The following is a 12,827-nucleotide window of genomic DNA, read 5'->3' on the forward strand; positions in this document are numbered from 1 at the left end:
ACCATTTGGAAAGCTTATCCATATTTTTTGAGTGTGAATGAGGCGCTAATTAATTCTTTGATTTTTTTGAATCACATTAATTTAATGTGATTGTTAAACTGTTTGCTCGTTTGTGTCACAAGTTTGTTTGGTATCTCAAATAACAGTTAGTGAAAACAACTGCCCTTATTGGCCCAAGGAGAGGCAATGCAGTTGCAGGACGAAAAACATTACATGACCGTTTCTAACTGGCCCAAAGAGGTGGATGAATCATTCACTGAAGACAACATGTTTACAGTAGAAGTTTGTGGACAGCATACAAAAGTTAAATGAAAAATCACACCTGCTGGTTTTATTCCAGTATGAAGAATATGACCCTCTAAACTTTGGAAGTTTCATAATTCTCTCTTTTAGCTTCTTCCTGTGGCTTTGCAGGGATTTTTTCTCCTCTTGACTGTGATTAAAGAGGTGAGAAACACATAAACAAGTGGTCTGCTGTTATCTGGACCATCGTAATAAAACAGGCTACTCCCCCTTCCTCTTCCTGTTTGGGGGCTAATGGGAAAATGAGTCTCTGAGGAGGTTTGGCTGTTTTGTAATTAGAGCAGCTACCTCAGTACTTTGGCAGCTCGGCCTGTATGGCTCAGTGTTCGTCTGAACAGGTTGGTTGTTGCATGCTCTGTTCCCAGCCGTCTCTGGGTCGACTGGTATGCTCATGTTTTATGGTGTGTAAACAGACATGCAGTAGGAATGGCCCTGCAAGTTGAATGGTAGTAATTCATGTTTAAAGTTGTGTTGTTGCATCAAGTTTAAGGCAACTGAGAAAAAAAAAATCACCTTCAGACTGTTATGTAAAACCCTTTGTAATTCCAGTTTTGGGGATTTTCAGTTTTCATAATAATTTGAGGGATTGTATTTGTCATTAGTATTTTGAGATAATTCAACTACCCTTGGTGCAGTGAGAGCTTTTCAAAGCCCTGTCAGTCATACTAAAGAGTAGTAGTACCAGAAAGGCTCACATTTTAGATATAAAGAGGATTTTACCTAAAAATATAAAATTATACAACATAAGTCTGTACTATAGTCTGTCCCAATACTGCATTTAAAAAATAAACACCTTACTGAATCAAACGTTTTTGATAAGGATCTCCTAATTATTTATTTATTTTTAGGAAGAGTTACTACGTCCTCTGCAAAGCAGGATATTTTGCAGTTGAGAAATTAACAAGTCAGGTCCCTCTGTTAAGAGCAACACTCTTTAAGTCAAACATATCTTTTGCATTTCTGTGCTGCAATTTCTTGTTACTTATTAAACAACATATTCACAGATACTGATATAACTGCAGTAAGTTAATATTAACTGATCTACTGGTTGAACTCTAGTGAGAATACTTAGAAATGCAGATTAACCCAAATAGTATTTGTCTATTTATATATAACATCAGTATGTGTTGGGAAATCTTTAAAATCTGAACACATGCATCACAGTTGACTTCTGAATACGCAACCACTTTAAAGTGAGTGCTTAAGGTCCTTGTTTCACAAAATGAATATTAAATGTACAGATCTATATGTAATAAGTATTTATTAAATTAAATGTCCAAATTTATCGTGCAAAGCTTGTCCTTTTGATGTAGGGAGAGTTAGAACAGAATACATTATTGAGCACAGATTCTACATAGATCTAGCCTCTTAATGTTGTTCTCAAAGTGCACCAGATTTAACTTTAAACTGTACAAACTTTTCTTCCAGTGGCCCATACCCCAGGACCACCCTAGAGGGGCGGGGTCCACCGTATCCTTCTCACCTTTTTTACCCCTGACCTGTTTGCATGCCTGTCCTTGGCAGGGATTGAGAGAAAAATCAGGGACATATCTTATTAACACCCAAGGGGCTTGTTTTCTCATCCTGGGCTACTTTCCTCTGGATTATGTCAAGGTCTAAAATCAGGGTGTGAGCACTGATCCTCTTCCCTGAGAAACGCTGGTGGTCTAATCGTGGTAGTCAGATATTGATTACATTGATGGTTCAAAGGAACCCAGGCACTTTTTTTTCCTCACACACACTCGTGCAAATATAGGTACAACACACACACACACACACACACACACACACACACACACACACACACACACACACACACACATACACACAAAATACCAACCAGCATCATATGCATTGCCAGTGATTTTGGAACTTAGAATATGTGGCTCTCAGACAGTTGTGGTTTACCTTCTGCCAATTTATATAGCTAATCTTTTGTTAATTGCTAATTCCAAATAATACTTAACTTGAACTCTTAACATATATTTAGATTTGGTTGCAAATTACATTTAGATGGTCCTTTTTCTTCTTCTGTGCACCTTTTGCTCTATTTTATTACTTAATTTTATTACTTGTTAATTTTACCACAATGTGGGTATTTCCACACTTGGTTTAACTTTTGCCCAAATTTACTATGACTTTTTTTGGCATTGTGTGGACAAGGGCTTTGTGTCGACTTCCCAATCCTTCTACAAACACATTCAGCTGTCAGTCATTTCTTTGCGGTAGACGGCCAGTTTCCTGTGGCGGTGACCTGTAAATCACCACAGAGTTATGCTCCCTTCTTAAGACCAACACCCACGTGCGCACACACTCCAAACACACACTAAATGATCCTGTTTGCCATTACATGGGTTGCTACTAAATGAGCCTGTTAAATTGTATGTTGGCTTTGTTTATTTCAGCTTTTGTTATTTCAATTCCACTCTGTGGGAAATTCCAGCTATAAAATAGAGAAACTGTGAGACAAAATTGTTATTAGCTGCTGAAATTGGAGTTGAAATTGCACTTTGATAGCTGAGATTTTTGTTGTCAACGCCACCTTTTCACGATGAAATATGTTTTTCTTTGGTGGTTCCTTATGAAACAGCTCCTGGCAGCCTGTCTCTTAGAAGAGATATCTCTTTATGCACAACATGTTGTAGGTAGGATTGAGGGCTGCATGACTTTGTTTTTTGCCAAATATTATCAACAGAATTATTAAACACATGTATGCATGGTGTTCGGGAAGAATATCTGTGCTTTAGAAGAGGCAATGTCTACAGTATTACTAAATATTTACATTTTTTGTGTTCACTCTTACTGTCCAGCTCTGACTGCAGCCCTTGTTTGAAAGGGCTTTGCTATTTAAGAATTAATTTATTACTCACTAAGTCAATAATATTTATTGATTTGCTATTTACAGTCTTAAACCTAAACATTGATATTTGCAGAGAATTAAGTCTTTCACTTTACCCTTTCAGCTCTTTAGGATTTTATACACTGAGTTTCCAGTCAGTTTTTCAAACGTACAAGTGTGATCTGGAAATATATTGATATCAAGTGGTTCATGAGCTAAGTGATTAAGTACTTACTGTATCTCTAACAAAAGAAAATCCTCCAAGTTGTTAAACTTTACTACAGAAACTCATCCAGTGTGGATATTTGGCTACGATTTGGATCTGTTTACTCCCTGTTACATACTGTCCCCCACCCTAAGGGAGTATCTTATTGTTCCACAAGTGTCTGTAATCTATAAAATAATCTTAAATAGAGCCCACACGGCTTATTATTTGGATGCAACTGGACTGAAAGATCTTTATTTTGAAGTCAAATATGACCTTGGTTGTGTGTGGGTGGATGGAGTTGCCTCACGAGGAGAGCAGAGATGGCGCTGTCCCAAAAACACAGGAAGCTGCAGGGTGGGTTTGAAGGGGGTGTTTTGCTACAAATGGAAAAGGATCGTGAGAACAAGTGTTACCAAGCGGGTTTGTTTGTGTTTGTAGCCATGCATGTCTACTTACACCAGCTAATGTGTAAATATAAATATGTCTCTTAGTTCTGTTTCTGAACACAAAAGAATGTATATTAATTAAGTATATTATATTAAAACAGCATTTTGTCTAAATTGTATGTGGATGTAAGCACATTGTATTTGTGTTTTGTTCTGTGAGAGAGTTAGAGAGAGTGTGCTTAGAACAATCAGTGTGGAGAGGAAATGGTGAGAGAGAGAGAGAGAGACAGAGAGAGAGAGAGACTTTGGCTATGGCCCCCTGAAGGATAGAGAGGCAAAGAAACAAAGCGAGCAAGAACCTGGGAACAGGAGAGGAGAGCTCAGCTCAGGTTGCATCCAACAAAGAGTTTATCTGAGAGCAGATGGGGAGAGAGGGAGGGCGACTGAGAGGATGGGGAGAGAGTGAAAAGTAGTGAAGAAGAGAAAGAAGGAATGATCGAGGAAAAGCAGGGGAAGGAGGGGAAGATAAAAAGGAAGTCACTTGATGGAAGCAAAAGGTGAAGAGTTAAAGTTGGAGTAATCTGAGAGAGGAGACTCACTAAAGCCGTCCACAAAACCTGGTGGTGTCACATTTCTGTCGAGCAGGTATCCTGATTTTCATGTGTGTGTGGTGTGTGGCTTTGTATGTTTTGTATGCAGGGAAAATAGATGAATCAGTCCTGTTTAAACCAGCAAATGGGACTTTTGTCATTTCTTGTACTTATACAGTACTTCTACATCTTAAGCCAACTTTTGTGTGTCGAGTCTGACAGAGAGAAATTGAAAGAGGTGTGTGTGTCTGTGTAAAAGTGCTCATATTATGCTCATTTTCAGGTTCATAATTGTGTTTAGAGGTTGTACCAGAATAGGTTTATGTGGTTTAATAAAAAAACAAAAACAAACACCGTATTGTTGTTATACTGCATATTGCTGCAGCTCCTCTTTTCACCCTGTGTGTTGAGCTCTCTGTTTTAGCTACAGAGTGAGACATCTCACTTCTGTTCCATCTTTTTTGGGTGTCGCACATGAGCAGTACCTAGGTAAGGACTACTAGCCAGTCAGAAGCAGACTATGAGGGAGTGCCACGCTAGCAGCTAGGCGAGCATTATAACGTGTGTTACAAAGTCACGCACGTTTGTCACAGAACAATAGAGCTGTTTGGAGCAGTTTGTGATCAGTGTTTTCTGTTGGAGATGGTAAGTCCCTTTGGGGTGGACTTTGGGCTTTTTCACTTTGTAAACCTATAACGTGCACAAAAAGATATATATATAACACAATAAAGGAAAGGGAAAAAGCCAAAAAGCATAATATGAGCACTTAAATGAAGAACATCTTGACTGTACCTCTAATTATCTGTGAGTGTGTTCTCTCTATCTTTTTGAGGACCCATTTGAATTTTACACCTTAATTATGAGGACATCTTTGGACTTTGTCCATAGGTCTGGTCTGTAAATGTTTGTTAGAGGGTTTAAAGATTAAGGTTAGAATTGGGTTCATGTTAAGGATAGGGTTAATATTAGGGAAGTCAATGAGAATAGATAGAATAGAATAGAGTATTGAAGTGTGTTTACATGTGTGTATACTAGGGGTGTCCCCGACTAAGGATTTACACATTCGAATCAAAATTGACGAATCTTTCTATAGTCGACTGATAGTCGAATCATCTGTGTGTGTGTGTGTGTGTGTGTGTGTGTGTGTGTGTGTGTGTGTGTGTGTGAATGGGTTGGGAGGGGCACAACACTAGTCAGCAAGAGGGTAACATGTAAACCGCAGGCGCGTATCCGCCGCATGCATAACCGTCTCTATTTTGGGAACTGTGTATCCTGGCCCAAGTGTGCGCATTAATTCTTTATAACCTTCACCGTCCACAACATTCACTGGCCTCATTGTGAAGCAAAATAAACTCTGCAATTTTGTCCGGGATTTCTCTTTTCCTTTTCTCGGGCAATGGCGGTCTCAAATCTAGCTTTCTTTGAGTTAGTTTTAGCGCAGATGAACTGCTGTCGTCAGTCTGATACTGTGGGTGGATCTAGAAAAAAGACTATCATATTTTAAGTCCCAACATATGATATTGCTATTCGTAAATTAAAAGCGCCATTATATATGAAAAAGTGAAACGTCTTTATTGGTAATAAACATACCCGTTTTAAGTGGAAAACCATGTTTGTTGTTGACGAGTGGTAGGACATGAGCTGTTGGCACAACTTGCATTTTACTTTTTTTGGATCATCTTTTACCATTTGAAAGTGCATCCACACTTTAGATTTTCTTTTTCCAGACATTGTTAAGTAACGTTAATCTCCTCGTCTGATGCTCCTCGTCTGTCGCAGATCAGGGAAAGTGAAACTTAAATGTCCCATGATATGGTGCTCTTTGGATGCTTTTATATAGACCTTAGTGGTCCCCTAATACTGTATCTGAAGTCTCTTTCTCGAAATTCAGCTTTGGTGCAGAACTACGGCCACTAGAGCCAGTCCCACAATGAGCTTTCCTTAGGATGTGCCATTTCTGTGTCTGAAGCTATTGAGGAGGAGAGTGGGAGGGGCAAGGTGGAGGGTGGGAGTTTGGCCTTGACCAACTGCCACTTTGCTCGTTTGAAAGCCATGATGTCTCTCTCTCATGGGTTGGCCAAATTCTCTGGGCGGGCAAAGCAGAGAAAGGGGAGGTAACCTTGCTTGTTATGACCTCATAACAAGCAGATTCCAAAACTGCTCATCTGAGCTTTCCTTTTCTCAAAGGCAGAGCCCAGGGCTGGGTTTACACCTATCGCTATTTCTAGCCACTGGGGGACCATAGGCAGGCTGGGGGAACTCATATTAATGTTAAAAAACCTCATAAAGTGAAATTTTCATGCCATGGGACCTTTAAATCTTTCACAGGGGTGGTTGGATTTACACACACACACACACGTAAAAAATATTTATTGAACTTTTCTTTCTTTCTTTTCACGTTTTTTTTTACAGCATTATCATAATTAAAGGCTGTATACAACTTAATATAACCAAACAAAACCAGTAGTTCTGTGTGAAATTAGACTTTGAGCACCCCCATATTGCCAAAATGGTATGATCCTCGTTTCATAATAACACCCGCGAAGATCCGACTGTGAGATTGGTGGTCAAATCAGGCTCCGCATATCGATGCATCGAATATTCGACTATTCGGGGTCACCCCTAGTGTATACCATGCTTAATGAGCCAGACTTTAGTTTATTTTCTGTGCTGCAGTGTAGTAGTATTATTTTTTGGTCATTTTCATATTTGAAGTAGTGTATTTTCTACAAAAACTGTATGAATTTAAGTGAATCGGAGAAAGACCGTATGTTTGTCACGGGTGTGTTTGAGTTAAGACCTTGTGCGGTTAATGGACTTGACCATGTGTTGCCTTCTGTCTCTGCCAACTGCGCATTTATCCTGATGAAACTGTGTGTATGTGTGTGTGTGTTCTGTGCAGGACAACCTCAGTGTGTTTCTGCGTGGCTGTGAAGAGTTGGGACTGAAAGGCTCCCAGCTGTTTGACCCTGGAGACCTGCAGGACACGTCGACACGCCCCACTGCCAAGTAAGTGTGTGTGTGTTTGTGTGTGTGTGTGTTCCCTCAATTGTGTTCCTAAGCACACTATCCAGCATTTAAAGAAACCAAACTCTTTCATAGGGAAACTTTATATTCCTGCCAGACTTTTATTTTATTTTTATTTTTTTTCAAAGGGACCATGTATAATTACTAGTGCTGTCAGTTAAACGCGTTATTAACAGCGTTAACGCAAACCCATTTAAACGGTGTCAATTTTTTTTATCACGAGATTAACGTTCTTTTTGGCCTAGCAAACTTTGTAGTAGGGCTGGGCGATAGGGAGAAAATCAGATATCACGATATTCTTGACCAAATACCTCGATATCGATATTGCGGCGATATTCTAGGGTTGACAATTGGTGCTTTAACAAAATATCTTCACACTTAATTTTTAGATGAATAATCATCAGTAATGTGGACATAATGTCTAAGTGGGGAAAAGGCAAATAATAGAACAGCTAGAACAGTCTGGTAAGTTCAGAAATGTACATCACTTTACTGTAATGCAGCCTGTAAAACCAGGAAAAGAAAACAATTATGCCATATTACGATATCCAAAATCGACGATATCTAGTCTCATATCACGATATCGATATCATATCGATATATTGCCCAGCCCTACTTTGTAGTTTTTTCACATGCTGTTGCAACAACTAGTAACGTTAGAAAAACTACAACACCACACCGGATCTAGCTAGACCGGAAAAACAAAACAAAACACACTTTTTTGGGGCATGCGAGCTGGCAGTAGTAGTAGGCTAATGTTTTGAGTGGATGGCAAAATGGATGCCAATAAGATTCTGAATGGAAAGTTTATTTTTAAAAAGTTGCCAAATGGTTCCATTGACAAGACCAAAGTAATGTGTGTGTTTTGTCTTTGTGAACTGAGCTATCATCGCACGTCCAGTCTGAAATACCACTTGATGGTCAAGCGCACAGCTGATGCCAATTCTCCGCCCCCTCGTCAAAGCCAGGCGACAAAAGCACAAAGCAAGCTGATCCACTTTTCCATGTTGATAAGAGCATTAAAATGAGAAAAAATAATGGGACAAAAAGAAATCAAGGGACATTTAGAATAGATAAAGATGTGCGATTAATTGCGATTAAATATGACATTAATGTGATTAATCGCGATTAAATATTTTAATCGTTTGACAGCACTAATAATTACCATTTGATCTGAATGTACCAGAGTTGGCTTGAAGCTGTATTTTTTTAAATCTGTAATCCCGTAGCACGTCACATAGTACATGTAATAAATTGCAATAATAAGTTACACACAGCTGTACATCACTCACACACACTTGGTCAACAAGTGTACGTTAGACAAATTTAAAAGCATGCCTTTGGATTGGATTGTGGATGATCTAAAGTGGACTTTTACATGGTTAAATAAAGGTTTGAGGTTTTTGTGCTATAGTGCACAAAACAGAAAGAGTGCTGTTCTTACAAAGCTAAATGATGTAAAGCCTTTAGAGTTTCTGTAACTAGTAGATGGTAGAAATACCTCAGTAGGGTAAAACAAGGAAATAATGAGGCACAGATTTATTTTTTTTTAAATGCATTCTTATTTTAAAGTAGTGTGGTCTATAATATGTAATATAATATAATTACGAGTAATATAACAGTTGAATTAAAAATAATGTATATGAGCAAACCGCAATGAAGGCATGACTTGTGGCAATATTTATGATAACCCGTTTACTAAGTAGATGATGAATTTGACAAACTCATCTCAAGGTCCAACTACAGTAGTAGCTGTTGTGGAGCTTTAAGGATTCATTTTCCAGTTGGCTTAAAAGTTGAGTCTTGACCTTGGGAACAGCAGTCGAAACAATCTCACCTCAAGGTTCATTTAGTAGCTCTTCGGGAGTTTTTATGCCTCCGCGCCAGCCGGGGCCGGAGGTATTTTGTATTTGGGTTATCCGTCTGTCCCATGGACGATATCTCAGGCACCCCCTGTAGGGAATTTCTTCAAATTTGGTATAAACATTCATTTGGACTCAAGTATGAACTGACGGTCAACAGTGTTGTGGAATTTATCTCAAAGCACTGATGGTTAAAGTAATTATTATTGTACACAAATCCCAGAAGTCAGGAAGAGAAAACACTGTCTTTCTGACCAGGGAGACAGAAAATGCATCAAATATAGTTTTCCCCTTCATTTCAAATATACATACACATGAGTCTGGACAGATGTAAACTGCAACTTGACTGGTTGGCAGAGGCCCACCCCCGCAAAGGCAAGACATTTTGATAATGAATGAAGGCTTTTATTTTATTAAGTGGATGGGCCAAGTGTTGTTGATAAAGAAACACTTTGATTGTGTGTTAATGGATGGCTTGTCTGGATCAGTGGTTGCCTGCTTCTGTGTGTGTCACTCTCCGTCAGTCACCGTTTCTGTCATTCTGTGCATCAGACAATCCAGTTCACTGCAACATACACAACTAACTGAGAGGCAATGCAAGTTTGTTGAGCCTGTGTCAGTGAAACAACAATAGCATATCTGTTCTGTCACAACTGGTCTCTGTCCAAATACAACACTCACTCACTCGCTCAATCATGACTCCAACTGTGTGTGTGTGTGTGTGTGTGTGTGTGTGTGTGTGTGTGTGTGTGTGTGTGTGTGTGATCTGCATCAACAACTAAATGGCATTTGCAACCAAATCTAAATATATGTTAAGAGTTCAAGTTAAGTATTATTTGGAATTAGCAGTTAACAAAAGGTTATCTATATAAATTAGCAGAAGGTAAACCACAACTATCTGAGAGCCACATATTCTAAGTTCCAAAATTACTGGCCATGCATATGATGCTGGTTGGTATTTTGTGTGTGTGTGTGTGTGTGTGTGTGTGTGTGTGTGTGTGTGTGTGTGTGTGTGTGTGTGTGCGTGTGTGTGTGTGTGTGGTTGTGTACGCTGTTTATGACGCCTTTGTTACTGAGCATGTGTGCAGCCATCACTCTGTTGCACACATTTAGCTCCAGTTTAAACAGGGATGCTACTGTTTTCAGTAATAGTCGATCTACTCCTGTTTGTGCCTCATTCACATTGTTTTAATAATATATACTAATACATTGACAATATATACAGTCAGCAAAAACTGAAAAGGAAACTTCCCTGTGCTATTTCCAGTTGTTATGTTTTCCATTGTCCTACAGGATGCTATTTTCTTGCAGCTTGTACCCATGAAAGGAAGCAGTTTTTTAGGGGTTGTCCCCCCTGAGTCTCTTGACAGGTGTTTACTCATCTTGGAAACAGCTGTGGACAGGGAAGGCATACAGACAGACAGGTCACTATGAGCTCAGGCCTGAAATATCTCCTGATTCTTCCTCTGCGTGAAACAGGTCGATTTCCAAGATAAGTGACAGTTTGCCAGGCAGAGTCAATTAGGGGAGAAGAGAGAAGCTGTGTTTCCATTCAGTTGTCTAGCAATTTTTACGCAAAGTTTTGAAATGCTGCAAAAAAATAAACTACAAATTAAATGGGTTTCCTTTAGGTGGGTACAAGTAATATAAAGGTGATTTATTTTACATATTGTATATGGAAACCAGTATTCCATGTAAAGCAAACCTTTACCTATACATGGCAATGTGTTTCCCATTGGTAATTGGTTGTCTATGTAAGGTGCTCCACTTTGTAAATTAATATCCATAAAAAAAGATTTGTTAGATAATGAGGGAAACCTATTAAAACCATCATATTTTCCTGCTGACCTGCTGAACGCTGCAAACAGCAGCCTCACAAGTAGCACCAGAAAGAGAAACCACATCCCTCTCATCGTGGCTTCTCTCCATTGGCCCCTTTTCAATCCAGTATCAATTCTGAGCATGTATTGATCTTCTGTAAGGCTGGTGTCAGGCTAGCAGCATCTAACTCAATGAGCCGGAGTACAGATGTAGAGCTTTTTTGGTCACAATCCGAGCTGAAGCCTGATGATGACCAGGCTTCTGCATTAGGGGGCTTTGATTCTGGCAGGGAGACTTTGGAAGGTCCTTCTTGTGGTTTTGGGAATGTTGCTAGATTATAAGCAATTTTTTAAACACAGTATGTATTAACCTACATACTTTATTTTTTTAGTTGCTTTGTGTATGATTGAGATATTCATAGTTAAGGAGTGATCACTTTACTTCGTTTTATAAAGTGTTTGTTATATGATTTCTTTTTTTTTTTTTTTTTTTTTTTTTTAGTTAAGACTAATAGAGAAATTTATTTCTTAAATGTTGTTATACCTCTTTGCATTTATGAGTGTATTTCTCTGCTGCTGCTATGTCTCCCTTTCTTAGCTCATAAGTATCTGTTTCCACAATACAAGTGTGTATTGGGATCAGTTTTACAACTTCTTCATTCCACTTCCCATTTATAGCTTCAAGTGGTGATCTGCATATCCACATCTTTTCAGTTTGGCAACTTCTGCGACTCTAAAGTGACTTTGAGTTCGTGAAAAGCGCTATATAAATTCAATTTATTATTATTTCTGTGGCGCTAAGGGTCCACTGCTGTGGTGTTTCTGCACTACACCTTCCAGAGATCACTTGGCAGTCAAACCATGTGGCTACCACTGTGACATCTGTCTCTTTTGACTTTGTCTTTGTGAATAATGATTGCTGGTGCAAAATAGTAGATCCAAGCCGTTTTCACGTATGAACTACGTGAACGTGAACTATGGTGTCCTTGAGTGCCAAGAAAGGCGCCTTTTAAATAAAATGTATTATTATTATGACTGAGGAATGAAGTCTGGACATAGTCCTGAGTTTCCCATTTGCACATGTAACCCACAACAGGAGATTGTCTATGTCTGTGTCAGATGCAATCTTACTACACTGTATATTCAATACGTTTTTTTTTTTGCTGTTGTTTTGCAGGGATCTGTGAGAGTTTGGTTGGCTCTCTGCTGTTATTTTTATGTAAGATATTTGATTAAGGGTGCCTAGGTAGCTCACCTGGTAGAGCGCAGGCCCATATACAGAGGCTTAGTCCTCACCGTAGCGGCCGCTGGTTTGGTTCCGAACTGCGGGCCCTTTGCCGCATGTCATTCCCCCTCTCTCTCCATTTAACGTCTAACCTGTCCTATTGAATAAAAGGCCAGAAAATGCCACACAAAAAAAGGATATTTAATTAAACTCTGGAAGTCAATGTCTCACTATCTCTCTTTCTCATTCTCCCAGGGGAAGTGACTGCAGCCGAAAGCTCAAGAATGTAAGTGATACTTCTGGATTATAGTGGGATAATTTGTTTGTGTGCTAAATGTCTGTTTTGATGTAAACTGTTATTATGGGCCAGTGTTTCTGTTTGTGCTGTGGTTGTCACTCTCTGCTATTATCATGTCTGTTCCAGCTCTACCAGTTCTGTTCACTCTACAGTCAGCTCTGTGTACTGTATTATTCCACCACAGGACTACCTACTCTAAACATTTCTAGTTTTCTGGTTTTACTGTTTTAAGCTATTCTACCATTTCCTTTTCTGGCTGTTTTACTGTT

At 39.1% G+C, this 12,827-nt stretch overlaps 1 protein-coding gene across 10 annotated transcripts in view; it reads left to right on the plus strand.

Annotated features, from left to right (window-relative positions):
* Positions 1–12,827, plus strand: part of LOC114562637 (LIM and calponin homology domains-containing protein 1) — a 102,372-nt gene that overhangs the window by 48,493 nt on the left and 41,052 nt on the right. For all 10 annotated transcript variants that reach the window (XM_028589170.1, XM_028589174.1, XM_028589173.1 and 7 more), the window contains 2 exons: positions 7,229–7,335; positions 12,516–12,546. In XM_028589170.1, coding sequence (XP_028444971.1) covers positions 7,229–7,335; positions 12,516–12,546 — 138 coding nt within the window. The remainder of the gene's footprint in view (positions 1–7,228; positions 7,336–12,515; positions 12,547–12,827) is intronic.

This window comes from Perca flavescens, chromosome 10 (assembly GCF_004354835.1).
Source record: "Perca flavescens isolate YP-PL-M2 chromosome 10, PFLA_1.0, whole genome shotgun sequence".
In the NCBI taxonomy this organism is placed as follows: Eukaryota; Metazoa; Chordata; class Actinopteri; order Perciformes; family Percidae; genus Perca; species Perca flavescens.